The sequence below is a fragment of the Leiobunum rupestre genome, chromosome 4 (assembly GCF_980474605.1).
Source record: "Leiobunum rupestre chromosome 4, qqLeiRupe1.1.hap1, whole genome shotgun sequence".
Lineage (NCBI taxonomy): Eukaryota > Metazoa > Arthropoda > Arachnida > Opiliones > Sclerosomatidae > Leiobunum > Leiobunum rupestre.
Genome location: NC_143387.1, coordinates 27,869,641 through 27,892,241, shown reverse-complemented (window position 1 = coordinate 27,892,241; position 22,601 = coordinate 27,869,641). Strand labels below are relative to the sequence as shown.

At 42.1% G+C, this 22,601-nt stretch overlaps 2 protein-coding genes across 2 annotated transcripts; both read left to right on the top strand.

Annotated features, from left to right (window-relative positions):
• The first annotated feature begins 11,982 nt into the window (after window positions 1–11,982).
• LOC149947367 (uncharacterized) lies at window positions 11,983–14,403 on the top strand. The gene is made up of 4 exons (XM_090172372.1): window positions 11,983–12,353; window positions 12,415–12,786; window positions 12,853–13,407; window positions 13,493–14,403. The coding sequence occupies exons 1-4, from the start codon at window positions 12,049–12,051 to the stop codon at window positions 14,208–14,210; spliced, it is 1,950 nt and encodes a 649-aa protein (XP_090028498.1). The 5' UTR covers window positions 11,983–12,048; the 3' UTR covers window positions 14,211–14,403.
• A 7,062-nt stretch (window positions 14,404–21,465) lies between these two features.
• On the top strand, window positions 21,466–22,308 carry LOC149947366 (baculoviral IAP repeat-containing protein 3-like). Its single transcript, XM_090170886.1, has 2 exons — window positions 21,466–22,079; window positions 22,150–22,308. Exons 1-2 carry the CDS (start codon window positions 21,765–21,767, stop codon window positions 22,306–22,308), a joined length of 474 nt encoding a protein of 157 aa, XP_090027012.1. The 5' UTR covers window positions 21,466–21,764.
• The last annotated feature ends 293 nt before the right edge of the window (window positions 22,309–22,601 follow it).

Genomic DNA, 22,601 nt, shown 5'->3' with positions numbered 1-22,601 from the left:
GAACAATCACTGTCTTGCGGTCTTCTTAGATCTGAAAGACGCTTTTGGTAGTGTTCACCACCAGGCGCTGCTCTACAAACTCCAACAATGGGGTCTTACTGGCAATCTTCTTCGTTGGGTGGAAGACTTCCTCAAGGATAGGACCTATCAGGTCAGGTTCAATGGTGTGCTCTCAGCCACTTACCTCGTCACGAGAGGCGTTCCTCAGGGCAACTCAATCAGCCCCATCCCATGTTGGACGGGATCCCTCAACTATGCCAGAGACATGTTGCCCAAGAGGAACACGCCAACGATATTGCGGCCTGGGTTTGTGGCCAAGCCCTTTGCGCTTTATACAGCTCCTTGCTGCAATCGCTTGATCACATCGCGGAGTACGGTGCACGCTGGGGTCTCAACTTTCAGCGACTCAAGTGCCAGTTTATGCTATTCTCAGAAGAGACTAACATCCCAGGCGATCTCACTCTCAGTCTCGACAGCACTCCCTTAACCAAAGTCCACTCGTATAGGTACCTTGGCGGTATTTTCAACGACAGACTCACATGGAAGCCTCACGTCGAGGCTCTAGCCTCGTCTTCTCTCAAGCGCCTCAATCTTCTGCGTACTGTCTCAGCGACCGGTTGGGGTGCCAGTAGGGGCGTTCTAAGGCTTTTGTACACCCACCTCATTGGCTCCAGGCTGGAGTATGCCAGCCCCCTCTATGCGTCCGTAGCCGCTCCTCTGCTCTACGGGTCCATACTTGGTGTGCCTCGGTCTACGCCCATTGTCCTGATGGAAGCTGAGACCGCAATTCCGCCGCTTAGTTTTCGTCGCACTCTTTTGGACCTCCATACACTTGCTCCGTGTGGCGCAGCGGATACCCTTGCCTTTTATCCCTCTCTTCTGCGGGACAACCTGGCTCAACTGGAGGTTCCTTTTCTGCTCCGGGCGTGGAACTTGGCTAGGGAACACAATCTATCCTGGCTCTTTCATTCATCCAGGGGTCCTCTTCCTCCAACGTCCACTCCTCCTTGAGAACCTCCCAAGGTGACGGTCATCTCCCGTTGGCTAACTACTCGAAAAGGTGACCTGTGTTCGGACGGGCTGCGACAGTTATTCCTTGCGACGCTCGACGCGACGGTTAGTTACACTGACGGATCTTTCGCCCCGGACTCGGGAGTCGGGGGTGCCGCCTTCGCCATTCCTTCCGAGTCGGTGCTCGGTCTTTGGTGGATCCCGGCCATCCCATCAACAGGATAGAGCTGTTCGCCATTCAATTGGCACTTTCATATGGTTCCGCTCATCTTGGAAGTTCAATAGTCCTCTGCTCCGACTCCAAAAGCGCGCTTACGACGTTACATACGCGTTCAAATGATCCGGTAGTCACCGCTATTCATGACTTGTGTGACGGGTACTCTTACTCAGTGACTCTTTTGTGGTGTCCGGCTCACGTCGGCGTGGGCAACGAACGGCGGATGGTCTCGCGGACGTCACCAGTCTTCCGCGCCCCTCCAAGGTGGACTTTTTTCTCCCGGCTACGCTTTTCCAATTGAAATCTGCGTGTAGTAAAGTGTTTACCAGTGCTTGGCGGGATTCCTGGCAGGCCCGAGCTACCTCCTACGCGCTCAGGGGGGCGAAGCCTAATCCGGGCTCTCGCGAGATTATGCGGCTTCAACTTCTCAGGCGGGATGACACTCTTTTGGCGCGTCTCGGCTGTGGACGCCTTCCCACGAAAGTAACTCTCTTCCGCTTTAATATGAGTAGCTCGGATTCTTGCTCGAAGTGCGAGGCGGTAGATACCGTGGAGCACATCCTCTTCGCCTGTCCATCCCAAGCTGCAGCACGGCGTGGTCTTCTTCATAAGAGGACTCTTCACATCTCTCTGACGGGTGTGTTGAAAGCGGTCCATGCCGGATTTTCCGACGTTATTTCTGCCACTTGCGATATACTTCGCAACGCTGTTCGGACTTGATAACTTTCTTCGGACCATTATTTATCATTCCTTTTTGTTTTGTTATTTGATTTCTCACGTATTTTAATTTTTTGTTTGTGTTTTCATTTTATTGCATTGTTCTCTATTAGTGTTTGTTAATTTTCCATTTGTTTTATTTTGTATCTGGTGCGCAGGGTGTGAAGGCTTATTGCTGTATACACCAAATTATATCCATTCTTGTTATTCTGCCCCCCCCCCCCCGGCTCTCACTCTCCCACGTTATTCTGTATCCCCCTCTTCCACTTCTCCAGGAGTCACCTACCCATTACATACTCCCCGCCATGGGTGCCACCAGAGGCCACGATCATTCCACACTGGCTATCTACTCCCAAGGAGGAATTAAATTCTGTACAGTTACGTCAACTATTCTTTGAAGCCTTAGATCCTCACCTCACAGACGCAACGGTGGGTGCGACTTCGCTGGTGGACTCGGTTCATCCAATTAATAGGATGGAACTCTTCGCGATCCCAATGGCCCTCTCATACGCGTTCACGCATCTTAAAGAAGCTGTAGTTATTTTTTCAGACTCACAAAGTGCTCTCACACAACTATATCAGCGATCTCTTGACCCGGTGGTTAACACTTATTCATAATTTATGCGATCGGTACACTAGCCCAATTACCTTCTTGTGGTGTCCGGCTCACGTTGGAGTTCCTGGTAATGAGTCCGCCGATCTGCTCGCGTCTGTTACTCGGTTGATTCGTCCTTCGAAGGTAGACTTATTCCCCAGTTCTAGGGATGTCTTCACCGTTAAACTCTCGCGGTGTGACGACACTCTACCCTCAGTCGATTTCGTTTAAGCCCCACAGACTATTGACCTCACTGTGGGGCACGGGAAGATACTCAACATGTTTTATTTGACTGCCCGAAGCACCGTAAGTTCCGACGTTCTCTTCTACAGACATTAAACAACTGTGCATTTCCAGAAACTGTCGTTGGGGTACTCATGGCGGTGCATAGGGGTTCTCCAGCAGTCATCACAGCTACGTGTGCCTTATTACGACAAGCTATTCAAACTTAATTTTTGTTATATTGTTTATGTTTCTTGTGCCCCCTTCTGTATTTTTGTACGCCCAGGCTGAATATTGTGTACCGCGGCTCCCTTTCCGGGTAAACGTCGTACCAGGCTGACCAAACCCATATAGTGCTTATACCAGGAACAATATAGGATCCTCGTGCCAATAAAACCATGGGACTAAACTATTTCGCCCACCGTGTTATCGCTTATAGTGTTATTAATAACCGGAATAGACGCTTCAATAAAACCTCTTTAAGGAAATCGCCAAGAAGTAATATTTCGGAGAATCAGGGACCTGAAAGTTACTGTTTATATAGTGCTTGTTGAAATAATTGGAACTTTTCACCAGTGCGGTATGTAACAAGTGTTTTCTTTTAACCAGGTAGCTTTTTTTGACATATAAAGGCTTAAGAAGAAAATGAAGTTCTGTTTACCGGTGAAAAGTTTCAATTATTTCAAAAAGCAGTAACTTGCAGGTCCTGGCTCTCGGATATATTACTTCTTTGCGATTTCCTTTAAGATGTTTTATTTAAGCGCCCAGGACATTATACTCAGTGATTATAACAAATAGACCGTGTTACCCCACTTGGTATTCTGTTTCATTATTTTTGTCTATTATTTTATTCATGTCATATTATCACAACTTTTACTTTTCTTAATAATATCAATCAGCTAGGCTAATCTTTGTGTTATTTTGGTACCTATCTGTACATTGTATCTACTTGGACCTGTTTGGACGGCTACACACAAGCCGTCATCATTTTGGCATGCCTAATGTTTTAGAGTAAATAAATATAAAGATTAAAGATGCCAAACTCCGGCGAAAACCGTGGACACTCGACAATAAAAATCCTAGCATCAGCGACACCCTGGAGGAAGTGCACGTTTTGAACGGATGATTTAGGCGCAAAATTTGAGTCTCTATTTCGTCTTCAAAATGTTTTATTCGAGTTTAATTAAATAAAATAGTTTGAAAATGCCTGGGGCCTATTGTTCATAACTTCATTGTAACACTTTTGAATAACAAGTTGGCAAGCCAAAATTTACCTCTTCTCGGAAGAATTGTCCCTAGTGGTATTAATTTCTCGAGATGACCCTTAAAGGTATTACTAAAACCGTAATCCCGGTTCATTCCCGCCCGGTATAAAATTTTTATTTCATTTATAATAATTGAGACGAAACAACCGAGTTTAATTTATTCAGAATATTATAAATTAAGTAGTTACAACAGCGAGTTAGACGTACTAAACAACAACAAAAATAACCAATAGAAAAATATAAAAGAATTTTCAACCAAGAAGCAAGTTAATCCAAATACTTAGAAATCAAGAATAAATAAACCCAAATACTGAAAGTTGAAAAAGTAATTATCTAGGGGGCCCCAAATCATTACCATCTACTATACGGTTAAGTGTTTTATGAAAAATTTTTACTGGTCTGTTTAAAATTTTGACAAGAGCGTACTTCTACCTCCTCGAGGTTTAAAGAAGCCTTAATGCGCTTGTCTAAAATTTAAACACTTAAATAATTTACCTCAAACCAAAAGCCTTTTAAAAGGCTAATTAGTCATTATATTAAACAGTCTTTTTGAAGACTATTAGTAGCTACTTTTTGAAACCGCCTTTATCAAGGCTATTAGTAGCGACTAGCTACATTTTGAAATAGCCTTTTTAAGGCTATTTGTACTTTTTTCAAACCACCTTTTAAAACTATTTTACTTTTTACTTTTTTCAAACGGCCTTTTTAAGGCTATTTGTACTTTTTCAAACTGCGTTTTTAGACTATTAGAAGTAACTTTTTTAAAACAGCCCATTTCAAGGCTATTAAAGTTACTTTTTAAGACAGCCCTTTAAAGGGTTTAAGCTCTGACTTATTCTAGGGCCTTTACGGGCTTTTCACCTATTTGCTCTGGTTAATCATTTTTCGAGGTTGGGAAAAAACTTCATTATTTAAAGCCGCTCAACCCCCTCTTATAAAGTTAATTTGAATGGTTAGTTTTAGTGTGGAGATTTAAATATGAAAAGATTTAATAAAACTCACGCTTCACGAGCTGAAAAGCGAAAGAAGAGAAAATTAGAACAAAAACAAATTAATTATCAAAAGGATACACTTCAAAAGTTCTTCAAAGTTAAAACCAATGGAACTATTGAAACCCAAGAAAAAGCTACAGAACCAAGTTGGTAAGGAGAATTTGTTGAGGAACAATGTATCTCAAACCGCTCCGAACCAAAACACGAAGAAATAATTAATAAAAGGGCAAATACTATTGGTGATATTAAGTCGGCAAATTCAATGCTTGACAGTCGAGTAGCATTTACTGATTTAGTGAGTAAGTAACGACAAACCAGCAAAAGCTAAAAATATAGACAAATATAAACAATAAAACTTGTTACAGAAAAACGATAACCCAGTTCAGCCTAAATGGAAAACATTTCCACAAACCGATTTTAATGGGCAAAAACGAAGTTTCAATTTACATTGGTATGATAAATTTCCAATTCTAGAATATTCGATTGAAAACAACAAGGCGTATTGCTTTTGCTGTCGTCATTTTTCTACTACTATGTATTCTTTGACTAACGGTTATTCAGACTAGAAAAATACAGACCAAAAATTTAAAAACACTTTAGCTCAGATAAATCACCACACATGTTTGCATACGAAAAGTTTCAAATGTATCTTCAGAGTAAAAATAACGGATCAGTTGCGACGAAAATCGATAATCAAAGAGAAGGCGATTTTACGGGGAATCGCGACGTTTAAGATACGTGGGTACAAATTGTTATTCTTTGCGCTCAGCAAGATATTGCTTTTTGGGGACTTAGGAAACAGTAGCCCCGCCAGGATTTTTTCGCGAGTAGGCACTGCGTGATTAAGAGGCCCCCATAAAAAACTCCTTTGTAATTTTTGTTGTTCTTTAACTAGCCAAATTGTATATAATTATTTAAAAATTTTATTATTATTAAATCAATAAAATTTTTATTATTATTAAATTTATAAAAATTTTATTATTATTAAATTAATAAAAATGTTATTATTATTAAATTAATAAAAGTTTTATTATTACTAAATTAATAAATTTTTTATTATTAAGTATATTATTTACAAATAAATATTACCAACTTTACTTTTAATCGAAGAATTCCACCCTACGATTACCTCTTTACCCAAATTCATCAACTACTTATTTAGGCTTGTCTCCCCCATTGTTAAGGGGGAAGACTACAGTGGCCATTGTCTAGTTTCGCGCTATTTCAAGCTGAACTGTTTTATTGTTGTGTTTTAACTTATTAAATTAATATTGATGTGTAAAACAGCCTCTTGTTTAGTGCTTAAAATAATTTTGACAATTTTAAATTTCAAAGTAATCTAATTATTACGTTTTAATTCGGACCCCCGGAGCTAAACACGTTGGGCAAGCGCCCAAACTACCCTATAGTAGTTGACCTCTTGAAGAATAATTTCTCACTAAACTTGCTTTTAAATCATGACAGAGATAAGTGAGTGCGTATGCCGATAAGGGGCACCTGCGGGCGGGTGAAACGGGCCCCTATAGGGGCCCCCTTTTGCGGCAATATTCGGCGGGGTCAAAAGGTTAGCTGATTTACGAGGTCAATAGGTTATCTGCCCCTATGGACACGATGCAAACAGCCGTTAAATAGGTGTGAAACGGACCCCCTATAGGGGCCCCATTTTGCGTACATTTTCGGCGGGGTCAAAAGGTTAGGTCAATAGGTTAGATGATTTACGATAGGTTATCTGCCCCTATTCCGCAGGTGGTGTGGACTGACACGATGTTATGCAAACAGCCGGCCCGTCATAGTTAATAGCTGGAGGCACCCCATTTTAGGTCAAAAGGTTAGCTGATTTACGATGTTAGGTCAATAGGTTATCTGCCCCTATGGACACGATGCAAACAGCCGTTAAATAGGTGTGAAACGGACCCCCCTATAGGGGCCCCATTTTGCGTACATTTTCGGCAGGTCAATAGGTTAGGTCAATAGGTTAGATGATTTACGATAGGTTATCTGCCCCTATTCCGCAGGTGGTGTGGACTGACACGATGTTATGCAAACAGCCGGCCAGTCATAGTTAATAGCTGGAGGCACCCCATTTTAGGTCAAAAGGTTAGATGATTTACGATGTTATAACCCATAAAACCCAAGGTGTTAACCCATTATAGGTCAATAGGTTATCTATGGTGGTGACACGATGTTATGCAAACAGCCTACCCGTCATAGTGAATGTCGAGTTGGTTGGTTTTCGCCGACAAACACTTTCGGGCCCCTAAGGGTAGCGTAAAATAGCGGGCGGTCATCGGTAAAAGTGTTTTGGAAAAAAAGAGCAGAGTGTATACAAATTATAAGGTTTTATTTATACATTCAAAGTTACAGTACATTAAGCGGATGAAAACGTTTAAAGATAAAACAATTTATTTTTAATATATTTATGGCTGGTAGATACCATATTAAACAAATTGTAAAAGTTAAATACACAAAACATATTTTGGTTGGCCACTGTTTCTTTAAAATCGTCAATAATTTTAAATGCTGTTACGTAATTGGACGCGTAGCGGACAACGGTATCATACCTTTCATGTTCATCCGATAGAAATAAATTGTTGGGTGCACATGGTTCTTTATACAATATTTCGTAAATTTTACGATAATTATCGGTTATAACGTAACCCATTAATTCAAAGAGTTTTTGGTTCACTTTAAGGAGTTGAATGTGCGAATTAATGAAATATTTGAGTCGGTCCAATTCTCGAGTTTCCGGCGCTTTGATTACGACCGACGCTTCGGATATCGTACTTTGCAAGGTTAATTCTTTTTGGTCAGACATGGCGGCGGTCACTAGCGCATCAGATAGCGGGAACGGTGATCGAAAGGGCAACCGTTGGGGATCATTTATTTGTTCCCAGTGGCCGTATAAATCATCCCAGGCGCGCGAAGACATTTCAAAGGCCTGGTGTGTGATTTTATTGCATAGAGCTACAGATATATCGAGCTCAGACGTAAAACCCGTAGTAACGAAAAGCTCGGATGAAAGTGAATACCGAGGGTTAACTTTCCGCTGAGTCGGATCAAATTTAGACATTTTAGTGGGCCCAGGAACGTTATCTACACAGCTTCGTTTAGACATGATGCTCGAGAAACGGTTTGTAGTGTACTGCCGATGGATGACGGGGATGAATCCCTTATATAGCGATAATAATTTGATGACGTAATCAGGATGATGTAATGGGTTGACTCAATGACTCACGCGATTAGTCAAATTTTGCGGTGTTATGTGTATAGCGACGCCCATATTGGTAAACCAAAGAGATAGAAATTCCACAAGTCCCATTAAAAGTAAAATCAACGCGATTAGTAATGCGTTTTTAGGATTGTTCGCGATAAGCCGACTAACGGGAGAGGCGGGGATAGAACCTTCCATACCGGAAGTTATCGTTAAACTAAATTTATCAATAAACCAAAAAAGGGATTTAAACTTTATATATTTTATAAAAACGCAAATGGCATACAAAGTATTAAAATAAACAAATGACTAAAATAAACAAATGACTAAAATATACAAAAAGAAATATTGACAAATAACTAATATATAGAAAGGAATTATTTACAAATGAAAAATACAAACGAGAAATGAAAAAAATATATACAATAATTAAGAGGATCTATTCCACATAGTTTATGGGGCTACATAAAATTCTACGCGCAACAACATTCATTTATAACCATTTTTCGACAAAACGTTTGTCCCCAAAAAATATCTAACAGTTTGAAACGTCTTTTTTTAAAAGTTTTTGAGCATATAACCATGACCATCCTTCGACGCTTAAAAACAGCTGTGAAAACAATCGCTTTTTATAAACATTTCGGTGCACACTATTTTAACAATACCCGATTTGACGCGTCATGTTAAATTCAGGAGTCAAACTTAATTTGCATCGTAAAAAAGGTTAGGGTTGACACAAAAAAAGAGCCCCTAAACAATTTTCCCTTCAAAGAAAAAGACCGTAGGGGCCCACATTGTTCTATTAAGACTCGAGCGGCGTGGCCCCCAAAGGATTCCACCCTAAGGGTTTGGTGTCTAATAAAATAGCGGCTCGTAAAAAAATTGGGGCCGCTCGGAGAACAAGAAGGGCACCGTCAAAAAGTTTTTTTCGTATATTCATCCAGCTTTGTCAAAATAGTCAAAAGAGTTTTCTGCGGCTCTTTTGAAAAACAACATGTGTCAGCGATAAAAGGATGAACCGCCACCAAATTTATGGGTCTATCATTAAAGTAGCCATTGATCCATCCTTAAATTTAATAGGCTTAAAAAACATTGGGGCCCATCTTTTAGAAAACAATCGAGTTTTATATAATAGAGTTTCGACTTAACGACGTGATATTATTTTTATACAGCCTCAAAAGATACGTATAAATAGAGCCCTATCGGTCAAAGAAACTTCACTAATCAGCGGAATTCTCTAGTTGGAAGTCGTTTTCTTAGCACCTAGAAAAAATGGATAGCGAAAGCTTATGTTGGTTTCTAGACGATTTGGAGGTAAATAGACCCTGGTCCGTACCGCAACTACTGCAATTTTATTACGGAATATGTTTATTTTTAAATTTAGACCCGGGGTTTGCACCAAATAAGTTACCCGCAATCTTTAGCCGTCTGAGTTTTAAATTAATTTTGACGGTTATTGAAATTTTTGAAACTGTTCAAGCTATCCCCCACGTTCCAGAAGCGTGCCAAACGGTAGCCGAACTCCGATTATTTAATCAAGCATTACCGCCTCGGTTAGGCGAAATTATTGAAGCTAGATATAATAAGCGGGAAAAAGAATTACTCGAACTCGAGTGGGATGCTATGTTGGGTGCCGAATATGACGAACCTGTGTTGGACTACCTGAAGAGTAAGTTTTTTTCTCGTACCGAAAAATATCTAAGAAATTAAAATATATATATTTATTTTTTATAGACGCCCCTGAAATTGTCCCGGTGGATGATGCTGAACCCCGTGAATCCGCCGAAATGGTGGACGACTATTTCAACGAACTACTTAACCAAAGCGGTTACGGGGAGGCGGAGGGAGATTTCCCAATTGTGGGGTATATTGAATTTGAGGACCCTAATTGCGTAATTTTGGGTCAGAATGAAAAACAGTTCCCGAACTTCAATATGACGGGAATTGAATTGGAAGCTGAAATATCTAATAATATAGCGGAAGGGCTTGCCAGGGTCACTGAACGGGTATTACGCGATGTAAACCCCGATGACATGGTACAACTAGTAATCCGTAGTTCGGCGCTGGGTGCGGCGCATCCCGATATAACCATTTCATTTAGGAGACGTGACCAAATTGATATCGAGGCCCTTCTCGACGAGGTATCCGAATCTATATATTCAGATGAGGAAGAAGCGTTTTTCCTGGCACCCGTTAATTTAACTTTTTCCATTGTCCGTCTCCCCCAAGGCGGTGGCCGTACAAAACGGAAACGACTAGAGACCTTTGCCCTGTTTTCTAGAAATAGACGATCAATTGTCCGTATTGCGAACAGCGACTCAATCTGTCTCGCTAGAGCTCTTTGCGTCGGTGTGGCACTGTGTAAATATCAGAACGAGCCCGAAAACAAAAGACTAAAAACGGTCTATGAAACTTTGTCGCATTCCAAAGAAAACAATGTGGCTCAGCGAGCCGAGGCGCTCCTCCTATGCTCCAAATCGGGTGTCCGACCTAATAAAGAATGCGCGTCGCCCGAATCGATTAGAAAATTTAGAACGTATCTGAAAGAATACGATATTTTAATCTATCAAATTAAAAACAGCTGGCCGACCTTGGTGTACGATTCTAGAGTACGGGCAGGTATGGACAAAAAACGTATTGTACTTTTAAACGAGGGGGCGCATTTCAATCTAGTTAAAAATCTGGCACCCTTATTCGGGAAAGAAAAGTTTTGTTCAAAGTGTCTAGAGGGGTACAGACAAGATAGCACCCACGCGTGTTCAGACTATTGTTTCGCGTGTTGCAGGGCCATAAAATGTACCGGAGATATAATAAAATGTCCCGACTGTTTACGTAATTTTACGGGCGTCGATTGCTACGCTCATCATAAAATAAAATTAACCGGCGATAAATTATCATTATGTCAAAATTTATTTCATTGCACGGAATGTTCGATTCTAATCGATTTGACTAAACGCGACGGCCAGCTGCATTCTTGTACCGAACAGTATTGTACCGTTTGTCGTAAGTTTTCCCCCTCGGGACATCAATGTTACATCCAAGTAATAAAAGACCCGCGACACCCCCCACCACGTTTCGATTCCAACGGTCAGCCCACGCAAATGTGGATATTTTACGATTTTGAAACGGTCCAAACCAAACGGCACCCCGATAAGAAAAACTGTTATATTCATCAACCCATTTTATGTGTGTCGGAAACTTATTGTGTCGCGTGTGTTGATACCCCCGACGTAGCATGCAGATTTTGCGGCGTTCGCCAAAGACAATTTCTGGGTTCAGATTCCGCGCGAAACTTTTTCGAATATTTAAGAACACTGGCTCGGATAAGAAGAGTGACCGCGCTGGGACATAATGCCAGTAATTATGATACGCAACTCCTATTACAAGTTATAATGGAGAGTGCCGACTCGTTTGAGCCCGATCCGATAATAAATGGAACTCGCATCTTGCAACTGAAACTACACAATTTAACTCTATCGGATTCGTATAATTATATACCCATTCCTCTGTCGAAATTCGCGGATACGTTCGAGCTCGGCCGCGAATATACGAAAGATTTTTTCCCTCATTTTCTATTCAACGTAGTTGATAATAATTTTGACATTTACAAACCCGAACAAACAAACTACGTCTCGGAGAACTCGCTGCCCCCCTTGGAAGCTTACGGGGCCCAATATTTCACGGCGAAAGACCGCGAAAGTTTTAACAAATGGTACGCTCTCGAAACCGAAAAGAGTTCGGGGTTTAATTACCTCGAAACGTTAAAACTCTATTGTTCTAGAGATACCCACATATTAGCTAAGGGTTGTTTAAAGTTTATGAAACTATTTCAAGACTTGTGCGAAGTTAATCCGTTTAGCGTGGGTGTGACTATCGCGTCAGTGTGTAGTTACGTACTAAGGAAAAAATTTTTGGAGCCAGAAACGATTGGCATAATACCGGCTAATTTGTATCGGTTATCCGAGCCTCAATCCACCGAGGCTTTAGAATGGCTGGCTTGGGAAGCGCATGTCCGGAATGTTACCATCGTGTCAACGCTGAATGGTCGAGAACCGCGTGCTGGAAAAATTAAAATTGATGGTCTAATCGGTGAGAAAAACGCTCTACAATATCAGGGCTGTTGGTAAGTATTATTTTAAAAAGTTCAAAGAGACAAAATATAAACAGGTTTTTTTTCATTAAAGGTATCACGGCTGTAGGACTTGCTTCGGGGACTCTGTAAATAGGAACCAGCCATTATACGCTAACGCGAGCGATACCCTTAATACACGATTTTCCAACACGATGCGGACAACCAATAAACTTAAAGAAATGGGTTATACCGTCATTCAACAATGGGGGTGCGATTGGATTTTGGAAAAACAACAAAATCCAGCCATAAATGAATTTTTAAAAAATTCTAATTTTTCGGAAACTTTAACTGAACGTTTAGACCCGCGAGCCGCTTTTTTCGGGGGCAGAGTATCAGCCTTACGAACGTACTGTAACGTTGAAGGGACCGACGATAAAATATTCTACGTGGACATTTGCAGCCTGTACCCTTTTATAAACAAACGGTATTATATCGAAAAATATATATATATAACGAAAACAAATATTTAAGTGTGTTTTCCTTTTTATAGTGGCAAAGTCGCCGTTGGTCATCCGACAATTCTGCTCGGTAGCGATATTCCAGCCATTGACGATTTTGAGGGATTATTGTTATGTAACGTGCTCCCGCCAACCAATTTATTCCATCCTATTCTTCCGTATCGGACCGTTAACAAAAAGTTAACGTTTACCCTATGCCGGACGTGTGCCGATTTACGGTATCAGGGTGACTGCGAGCATTCTGACGACGAAAGAATGCTTAAAGGCGTTTGGGTAATCGACGAATTAAGATGGGCGGTAAATCGCGGATACAAAATTACAAAAAAAATTGAGGCCTGGTCATACACGGTGACGCAATACGATCCTGCAACGGACAGTGGAGGGATTTTTCGAGATTACGTTGACTGTTTCCTAAAAACCAAGGTGGAGGCGAGCGGATGGCCGTCAGATTGTCAGACCCCCGAAGCCCAGGCTGAATACATTGCGGCTTTCGAACGTCATGAAGGGGTCAAATTGGACCCAACCAAAGTCTCCAAAAACGAAGGTCTTCGAGCCATCTCGAAATTAATGCTGAATTCCATGTGGGGGTCTGTATGGATTTTATTACCCCCCCCATTGGGGTTATAAATCATATTGGGTAGCGTGATAGATATTAAAACTTTTTTTTTCCAGAAAACTCGGTCAGCGATCCATTGTGACCAAAACTGAAATCGTTCGCGAACCCAAAGTGTTCTTTGAACTGCTATCAAATCCGGAAATCAACGTAAAATCGGTTTTGACAGTCAACGATACGACTCTTCTAGTGAAATCAGCCCCCATCAAGGAAGCGGAAATCCCTCTAAAACATACAAATTGCGTGATTGCCGCTTATACAACCTGTCAAGCGAGATTAGTTTTATTAAAATATCTTGAAATAGTCGGAGAGAACGCGTTATATTTGGACACTGACGCCCTCCAGTACGTCTCGAAACAACCCCTTATAACTACGGGCCATTATTTGGGCGATATGGTCAGCGAGTTATCCGGTTATGGAAAGAATTCGTTTATTTACGAAGCCGCGTATGGCGGGCCAAAAAATTACTCGTTTTGGGTGAAAAATCCGGATACGGGCGAAAAATTTAACGTTACGAAAGTGAAAGGATTTCGAATTAATGTCGGTAATCAGCATATCATTAACGGCGAAAATTTAAAAACTATGCTAGGAGTGACTGACGAAGAAACTGAAATACCGGCGGCGTTTGCCGTGCCTCTGCCCAAACAAATCCGTCGACTTCCGGATCATACGCTCGTTAGCGTCGACTTGGAAAAAGCGTATCGGCCCGTAATGGATAAAGTTCGGGTTTTATCGAATTACCGAACAGTTCCATTCGGATATAAAATACGCGCTTAAAAAAAACCTTCGCTCTTATGCGGGCGAACCGCGGGTCGAGAGGCGCCGGTCTCCGCGAGTCGCCGTCTCCGTGGTAGAGAGAGAGAGATAGAGAGAGAGAGGCGCGCGCGTTCTCTCTCTCGATCCGCTATCCGCGCGCGTCGGGGTCACGAGGGGGGTGTGTCTCTAGCGCGCCGGCCGCTTTCCACGTGGCAAGGGGGTGTGTCCCGGGAAAACGTGTTTTGTTATTGTCAAAAATAAAAAATATTATATATAAAAACAAAATGTCCATTTTATTTCATTCTGGTTTCAGCTACGCGGTGATAATGTACCCTTTTTATCACAGTTGTAACATCATACTTTGCGGGCCTAGCCAAAGTGGTAAGACATATTTCGTAGAAAAACTGATTAAACATTTAAAACAAATGTTTGAACCTCAAATTGAAGAAATCCACTGGTTTTACGGCGAGGATCAGCCAGGATACGATAAACTTAAAAAATATAACGTTATATTTCATAAGGGTTTACCCGATCCTGACTTATTTGACGGCTCGAAACGGATACTGGCGGTTTTAGACGATTTAATGGGGGCGGGTCAAAAAGGAGAAGTTGCCCAATTGTTCACCAAAGTCTCGCATCATCGTAATGTTAGCTTTATCTACATAAGTCAAAATTTATTTCATCAGGGTCGCGGGTGTCGCGAAATTTCCCTCAATGCGCACTACATACTTTTAACGAAAAATGTACGGGACAAAACACAGATTAATTGCTTGGCGCGCCAAATGGCCCCTGATAATTCCAACTTTGTTATCGAAGCGATTTCTGACGCGACTAAGGAACCAAACTCTTACGTATTGATCGACCTTCAGAAAGATTGCCCCGACTCACATCGGATCAGAACTAATATTTTCCCAGGCGAGCAAGTCTCGGTATACATTCCGAAATAATACTTTTCCGAGGGTGGTTAGTTACCACACACCCCCCCAGCGAGTCGAATTCATTCGATGTACAATGTCTCGACGAGTCAGGTCGCAAAAACATCTGCTCGAATCGATCGGCAAATTAAAGGGCGTTAAGAGACGTAATATTTTAATTAACGCCAATAAAGAGTTGATCGAAGCAATATCTGATTGCGTGTATAATACTCTTATCGGGAATATACGTCTAACCACGCGGCAAAAACTACGATTAAAAATACACCGTAAAACGTTACGCAAAATTGCGCAGAAAAAATTGGGCTGGCAAACTAAAAAACGAATATTATTAAATCAAAAAGGTGCCGGATTTTTCTCGTTTCTTCTGCCTATTGTGTCGTCGCTCGTGGGAGCCCTAACAGGTTGAACATAAAAAATGTTAAGGTACTCGAAAAAAATGACTTTAGCGCCGATTACGCCACCCCATCAACAACTCAAACCGGATATTGACACGGAAATGGCGGATATTTTAAAAAGCGAAGCGCTCGATGACAGGACCAAGTGGAAGATATACGAAGAGATGCTATTAAAAAAGCACGCTCGAAATAAACCGATTGAAAATAACGATACGCCCAGTTTCGATACATTAGTCAATCTGTTCCCGCTAGGATACAGAGCGAGCGCCCGAGAGATATTTAATCATTTGATTTCGGACAGCGGTCGACTGCGGTGGGACAGCCAGGGGCAGATTTTATTAGACGGTGAAATACAAACGGATTCTGATATTGTTGATTTAGTATATTATCTAATAAGTCCCCACGCGCCGAGACCCCAGAGTTGGTCAAAATTTAATAACCTGGTGGGTAAACTACGGAAAATCACCCCTCAAGCCTTCCCCACCACCACCCCATTACCGTCTACTTCGTTCCTAACAGCTTCCGCCCCCCCGGGCCCCCATCTTTCGCTCGCCTCCTCCAAACGAAAGAAAACTTTGCCGTCAGCGGTCGGGCCTAATTCTTTCGCGACACCTCGACAGTCACCGAAACTTTGGTCGCCTACTATTAAGAACCGTTTACGTAAAAAAAAAACGCCGAGTGCCAAAATTTTGAAATGGGAGAGTTACCGATAAACGTAACGACTAGACTTGAAAAAATATATTTCGATTCTCGTAATCCAGCTAGCTACGGGGGTGTTGAAAAATTATACGATTCTGTCAAAGAGCTCGGAATATCTCGGGAGAATGTTGAAACGTTTTTGCAAACTCACGACGCCTATACGTTACATAGACCAGTTATTCGAAAATTCCAAAGACGAAAGATTCGTGTAGGAAACAGACTAGACCTCTATCAGACTGATTTGGCAGATATGCGCTCTTTAGCGAGCGACAATTCCGGATACACATTTATTCTTACTTGTATAGATTGCTTTTCGAGAGTGGCATTTGCCGTCCCCCTAAAACGTAAGACCGGCGCTGAGGTTGCCCGCGCCCTGAAAATAATTTTTAAAGAGCGGGGCAAGCCCCGCGCTATACAGTTCGACCGTGGGTTGGAGTACGTTAATTCGACTGTTTTAAAACTCCTAAAAGAGGAGGGCATTAGACATTACCATTCCGAAAATAGCGATGTTAAAGCCGCGATGGTAGAGCGTTTTAATAGGACCCTGAAACAGCGCATGTATCGTTTTTTTACTCATAAAAACACGCGACGCTATCTCGACGAGCTGCCCAATTTAATTCATTCGTATAACGCCAGTTATCATACTGCAATTAAAATGGCTCCCTTCGATGTAAACGACAAAAATATTCTTCAAGTTTATAGAAATATTTACAAACCAGGGCAGTCCCAGCCAGCCGCCCTCAAGCCCCGAAAATGCCGTATCAAAGTCGGCGATTACGTAAGGATTACCCGAACTGCCAGACCGTTTTTAAAAGGATACAGCGATCAAAATTGGAGCGCCGAAATATTTAAAGTTATTTTCAAGAATACTAAAAGACCTCTTCAATTTAAGCTCGTTGATTTGGCTGACGAACCCATCACGGGATATTTTTATTTCAAAGAAATTCAACGAGTTATAAAACCGGAAGAATATACAATTGACAAAGTATTAAAGAAGCGACGCTCAAAGGGTAAAGTCGAATATTTCGTTTCTTGGTTAGGGTATCCGGCTACATTCAATTCTTGGGTTTCTGCTAAAGATGTCCGAAGCCTTTTACCTAACGATACCCAGTAATTCAAATCTCGAGATATTTCCGAATAATACGGTAGCCTGTTTCACGATAAAATTACCCGAACCTATCGAATTAAAGGGGGGGTGGGAAGTTGCGTTGGTGGAAATATTGTATCCCTTTTCGTTTTACAACGTGTTGCCCTATGACAATTACGTCTATTTCCGCGTTAATCCCGCCCAGCATGGGGGACAGTCTGACCCTAAAATGGTCGGGACGATGCGAGAAATCCCTCCGGGGCATTACTTGAGTATAGACCATTTACTTAAAGTAGTAAACGACACTGCGCTATGCACCGCCGCTAATGTGTGTCTTACCCACGATCCGCTGAACGGACACGTGGCGCTGGTTGGAAAAAATATTACCCCCTATGGCGTATTTATGAGTGACGGACTGAGCAACACGCTAGGATTTGAAAGAACTAAAACTATCGCGGGCAGAAGCGAGAACCCGGCTCGCTTAAATTTCCACATTCCGCCCCAAATCTTCGTTTATTCCGATATCGTCGCTGATCAAGTGGTGGGCTCGTCGCTCGTCAAATTGTTAAGAATAATAGCGGTTGACGAATCAGCCCGATTTGGTACTCATATCGAGAAAACGTACATTTCGCCGCATTACGTGCCCATTGAGAAGAAATACTTTGATACTATCCAAATAGATCTACGCGATGTTTATGGGAAACCAGCTCCTTTTGAGTTTGGCAATCTAACAGTAAAACTTCATTTGCGTCCAAGATGCCCTTAAGACACGTTCTTGAAAAAAGACGCTGCGTAGCGTGCCCGTACGCTCAATATTATGCCACTCAGGCGGGTGGCGCTATTCCCGACGTATACGTGGGATCGCCGTATCAGCGGGGGCACGGGCAATTCGGAAGCGGGTTTGGGAGTTTCTTCTCCGGCTTGTACAAGCTAGCGAAACCGTTTCTTTTACGGGGGGCGAAATTTTTGGGGGGCCAAGCCCTCTCCACGGGAAAACAAGTTTTGGCTGATGTCTCGACGGGGTCATCCATACGTGAAGCTACCAAACGGCGCCTCACAGAAAGGTACGATGATCTCAAACAACAATACGGGACTGGGAAACGTAAACGCAAAACTAAAACAATTAAGAAAAGACCAAAACGCGGTGGAAAAAAATCATTAGTAGGCAGGAAACGAGCTAGAAAGGTCGTTGATATTTTCTCCTAAAATTATGGGTCATTGCGAAGCGTTAAAAAGTGAACTTGATATTTTTCAATCCGCGCCTATCCAAACGTCAATTGAGGGAGGAAAATGGACAACCTTCAAACCCATCTCGTCGTTGCGAGGCGATACCATCGAGTTTAATATTCCTGGAAGCGGGCACGAGTATATTGATTTACCGCTTACGTACCTACTTGTTAAAGCTAAAATCGTCGCCGATGACGCGGGCAAAAGTTTATTACCGTCGGATGTTGTAGGGGGGTGTAACAATTTTTTGCACACGCTATTTAATCACGCGGAAGTTTACCTTAACGGAACCTTACTGTCTCCGTCAGCTTGTTCGTACGCTTATCGGGCGTACATTGAAACTTTGTTAAATTTTGACAAGGGTGCCAAAGCGTCCCATTTAACAGGCGCGCTGTGGTACAAGGATACCCCCGGCGAAATGAATTCGGTCACTGCCAACGAGGGTTTTAAACAGCGGAAAGGATTCACGGATCAGTCGAAAGAAATAGATTTAATTGGTCCGCTGTTTCTTGACGCGCTCAATGTCGAAAAATATTTAATTAATGGCGTAGATTTACGTATTAAACTATCGCGAAGTAAAGCGAGTTTTGCGTTAATGGGTACGCCGAAGCCCGGGGTTGACTATAAAATTATCATTACGGACGCGAGCTTGTTGGTACGTCGAATACAAATTGCACCCAAAATACTTATCGCTCACGAAAACGCCTTGTCACGAGCAGCAGCAAAGTACGCTTTTACACGCACCGAAACAAAAATATTCACCATCAACTCGAATATCCGAAACACAGTTATTCCCAACGTATATTTGGGTACCCTCCCGGTTCGCTTGATTGTCGCGCTGGTGGATCACGAAGCCTACAATGGAACCCTGGCAAAAAACCCGTACGCTTTCGAACATCAAGATTTATCGAGTTTAGCTCTTTACGTGGATTCTGACGGTGTGGATTCGAAACCTATTACGCCAAACTACGACGCGGGACAATATATTCAAGCCTATCATACTTTATTCACGGGTAGCGGAATTCATTATAGAAACACCGGGATCGATATTTCCCGGGGAGATTATGCCGGGGGCTACGCTTTTTACGTCTTCGACATTTCAAACGACCATAGCGCGGGTGAGAGTCATTATTGGAACCCCTCCAGACAGGGACAGATGCGTTTGGAGCTTTCGTTCGCTAAACCAGTCCCGCAAACGTTAAGCTGCGTAGTTTTCGCCGAATTTCAAGCCAGCTTTAGCGTAGACAAAGATCGTAACGTTTCTATTGAAAACGTGTAATTATGCGCGGATCCGAGATTTTAAACATTTTGAGACGTACGCGCAATTTTATGGGCGTATTCGCTTCGGATTGTCTACCCGATAAGATTAATAGTTTTCCAGCGTCACTGGTTGTAAATCTGGACCCCCACGATGAACCCGGCAGCCATTGGGTCGCGATTTACCTTGATAAATTAAAACGGGCTTGGTATTTTGACTCTTTGGCGCTACGGCCCATTTTGCCAGCCATTAAACTTTTTTTTAAACAAAATTCGAGAAAAATCACGCCCACCAAGCGGCGACTTCAATCGACAACGAGCGTCATTTGCGGACATTATTGCGTGATTTATATACGTCACCGATCAAAACGTAGAAGTCACCAAAGCTTCTTTAAGGGTTTTTCACGAAGAGACGTCAACAATGATATAATGGCCACTAGAAAATTTAACAACCTGTTACGTCATCATAAACGGAGTATAAATTCCCGTCGCGCGACTATACCCCGTTTTTATTCCTAACTAAACCCTCAGTATCGTGTCGGTGGCATGGCGAGAATGGCCGTTGTCGAATTTGACTTTCTACTAGGAAAATCCGCCTCGCGCTCCGGCGGAGAGCCCCCCGACATTGTCGTGAAGGAACTAGCTATATCAACAGTATCGACCCCTCCCGCCGTTCAAGCTTGGACTTTCGAACAACCCTATCCAGTACAACAACTTCCGAACGCCATTAAAAGACAAAACGGCTGGGTGTCTAGGAACCTTCACGGTATTTGCTGGACCGCGGGGTATCTCCCCTATTATAAACTACCCGCCTGCCTTATATCAGCGGTATCGAGTGCGGATATGATTTTTACAAAAGGAGACGTAAAGTGTAAATTTTTAGCCGATTATACTGAGACCGCCATATACGATTTGGAAACTTTTGACTGTCCCCGAGCTGCGACTTTTGATACGCCCCCGCCAGTAAAATGTCTATTCCGACATCAAACTCTAAACACCCGACAACCGTGTTCTTTGGAACGAAGTCTACTTTTCGCCGAATGGATTACCCAGAACCGCGCTGAAATAGACAGTCAATTACGATGTCCATTTTAATTTTTTTTTGTATCACACTATAATATTTTTTTGACTCGTAAAAGAAAAATAATTTTTGTAATATATCATCTTATAAAATAAATATTTTTTATTATCTTATAAATCCGACTCGTTATTTCTCATTGCTCGCGTCATTTTTTTTAGATTACGTAATTAATAGTTCATTGTGTCCATTCATTCGCCCACGGTAGAAAAATATTATAAACGTATTTTAAAAATATTAAGTGTCAATTTATCAATGTAAAATTTACTTTATACGGTCACCTTTAAAAATAACAATGTATTCAATATAAAAACGTTTATTCACATTTTCTTTACAGCGGTTTTAATATTATGAATTTGATTAGTTTTACAATATTCTTGAAAATAAATCAGAGCAGCCATTTCCTTTTCAGTCGGCATTTTTAATTCGGCTGGCAGGTTAGATGTAGTTGGTTCGGTTGATTCCATTGTGGCACCGCGCTTTTTACATGTCCCAATAAGTTCGTTAAGATAATCGATAATTTTATCATCTGACATTTCCTCGGCCTCCGTGTAATGGAGCGATTCACTCTCATCACAATCACACGCCAGATCCGAATCTTCTTTCATTGTATTACACGATAAATGTGTCATTAAATGTTGTTTGAAACCTCTCACGGACCGGTATATTTCCGAGCATATCCCGCATTTCTTTGGTAGCCTAAGCGGAGACATCTTCCTCTTTCCCATAGCGGCTGGCTTATGAAAACCACAACGCATCTACGTAATCTTTACGTTTCATGGTGTAGATTACGTCATCTTTAGTGAGTCATTTTTATAGATTACGTCATTTTTATAGATTACGTCATTTTGGGGTTTAGACCCAGAAATATTATTCCGTAGCTCAAAGAGAATCGGGATGGCTAGTCACGAGGATCTCACCACCGTAACCGGTCGGCTAGAAACGTTCAAGCAATGGGACAACGTACACGTGAACAAGGAAGACTTGGCCCACGCCGGACTTTTCGCCGTAGACTCGGACGGCATAGTCGAATGCTACCTCTGCCACGGACAGTTAGGCAGTTGGGAAACCGGCGACGTACCCCAAACGGAACACGACAAATTTTATCCCAACTGTCCGTCACCCGCCGCTTTGGAGGGCCAAGATATCCCGCCATCCGAAAAATACATCTCCGGCGGACCTACAACCACCCCCGAGGGACCCGGCGACAACGTAACTCTTACCATCAAACGCCTCGAGGTAGAACATTTAATGAAAATGCTCGTAAAAACGCTAATTTCAGATGGTTCGTTTCAACCCTTTGAGTGAACTTTGGTATATACCCTACGAAGATCGACGTAATTACCATGATATAAATAAAATACATTTCCAAAGACGTATTTTCAATGTAAATCGTATTATACAGCCTGTACTCGAAAAATATCTTAATAAAACCTTATAATTTGTATACACTCTTCTCTTTTTTTCCCAAAACACTTTTACCGATGACCGCCCGCTATTTTACGGTACGCTTAGGGGGCCGAAAGTGTTTGTCGGCGAAAACCAACCAACTCGACATTCACTATGACGGGTAGGCTGTTTGCATAACATCGTGTCACCGCCATAGATAACCTATTGACCTAAAATGGGGTGCCTCCAGCTATTAACTATGACTGGCCGGCTGTTTGCATAACATCGTGTCAGTCCACACCACCTGCGGAATAGGGGCAGATAACCTATCGTAAATCATCTAAC